This window comes from Cyprinodon variegatus, unplaced genomic scaffold (genome assembly GCF_000732505.1).
Source record: "Cyprinodon variegatus isolate N-32 unplaced genomic scaffold, C_variegatus-1.0 Scaffold110, whole genome shotgun sequence".
NCBI classification, from domain to species: domain Eukaryota; kingdom Metazoa; phylum Chordata; class Actinopteri; order Cyprinodontiformes; family Cyprinodontidae; genus Cyprinodon; species Cyprinodon variegatus.
Window position 1 is genome coordinate 580,724 of NW_015150563.1, and position 1,659 is coordinate 582,382.

Below are 1,659 nucleotides of genomic sequence, written 5' to 3' on the forward strand. Positions count from 1 at the left end.
AGCTCCTCCATGGTCTCCCCACGGTGGCTGGGCTCTTCCTCACAGACAGCTTAGCCATTAGGAAATAGCTTAAGGCATTCTCTACATCAAGAAAACCTCAATCCTTCCCAGAAGAGCTTTTTCCCCTTCGGCACTAAGCCCAAAGAAACATTTAGTTCTAATCGTTTTGATATTCTTTAAAAGATGTCGAGTCACTGAGCATCAGGAAGAAGATCAGTTCCAGATAACAGCTTCTTCTACCAACATTTAAGGAAAGGATAGGAGTTCTTCACAGGCTAGATCCAGTTTAGAAATGTTCTACTAACCTGAGATCTGCGCTTCATCTCTTCAGTCCCTGTGTCGGACCCTGCTGAGGTCAGAGGCTGGGAGAGGTCAGTAATCCAGGTTCTGGTGCTCTCTGCCTGAGCTTTAAAGCTGCTGTACTTCTCCTCCAGAACGTCGAGGTCTGCAGCCTGTTTCTGCAACCGCGCCTCCAGGTTCCGGTAGCGCTGTAACAAATTGTCCCCATCTTTCAGGATGTTTTCAGCTCTAACACCCTGCCTGCGTATGGATGCCAGGAGCTCACTGAGGGCTGCAGCTCTCCCACTGATGGACAGAAGAAACACAAAATGATAAACGACTGGATGCTGTCATTCTAGAACACGAGGGAATCCGTTTTTGCTGCAAAACATATCTGTTTTCAGTGGATCTACCTTCCAGACCACTCAGGTCTTCTAGTTCCAGCCTACTCTGTCCACCCAGAACTAGAACCAAACAAGGAGAAGCAGCATTTATGCTCCACTGATCTGGAACAAACTCCCAACAGACTGGAAAAGAGCTGAAAGCCTGAGTTCTTTGAAGTCAGAGTTAAAAACTCGTTAGTTTAGAGCTACCTTCATTATTACTCATTATTAGTTTAAAGTACTGTAAGATGTTTTCAATCGTTGCATGCAGCTACAGCTCACATTGTACGATGAAACTGCAGGTTTTAAAAGTTCACAGCTCAGGATGTATGTTCTCACACTATGCGGCCCGACGCTCTGATGCGATCTACCTGCTCACACTGTACGTCTAAAAACAACGTGGGACTCAGCTCCAAAAGATGGCGCTGGTCGGACTCGTTAGTCTGGGAGAAGAAGAAGAACTCCCTTGTTTGCCCATGCTCAGTGCTGGAGGTTCTGGTACATTGGCTCGTAGCTCTGCTTCAACGACAGGATTTAGCCACAAACACCTCAGGAGGACCAACTGGATTTCAAACATGTTTAATTTTTCTCCCGACCTTATGATTCCCTGTAGACTACATGACGCACCATGAGGCTGAAAGTCGGCCTGATTGAAAAATTTCAAACAGTGTGTGCCTGCTTTAGGTTGTGGTCCAACTGATTGATTTGTTTTACTACCTGCATTTATAAGCTTTTTATCTTCATTAGCTCTTTTCTGTTTTTCACTAATTTATTCTTCTATTTAAGCACTTTGAATTGTCCTCATACTGAATTGTGCTTTAGAATGAACGTGTCTTCCTCTAGTGTGAGGTTAGCAGAGGAACCTGGGAAAATCTCCATAATGATAATCCTTTAAAGAAAGGAAGTAGAGCACTGGACTGCTGAACTGGACCTGATGAGGGTTTGACTCGTAGCCAATCAAAATATGATGTTGAGGTCTGATATGTTTTTAAGAAAT

At 44.4% G+C, this 1,659-nt stretch overlaps 1 protein-coding gene across 1 annotated transcript in view; it reads right to left on the bottom strand.

Moving 5' to 3' along the window:
- LOC107084855 (nesprin-2-like) overlaps positions 1 to 1,659 on the bottom strand; it is an 81,547-nt gene that overhangs the window by 23,844 nt on the left and 56,044 nt on the right. The window contains exon 42 of the mRNA XM_015374903.1: positions 306 to 585. Coding sequence (XP_015230389.1) covers positions 306 to 585 — 280 coding nt within the window. The remainder of the gene's footprint in view (positions 1 to 305; positions 586 to 1,659) is intronic.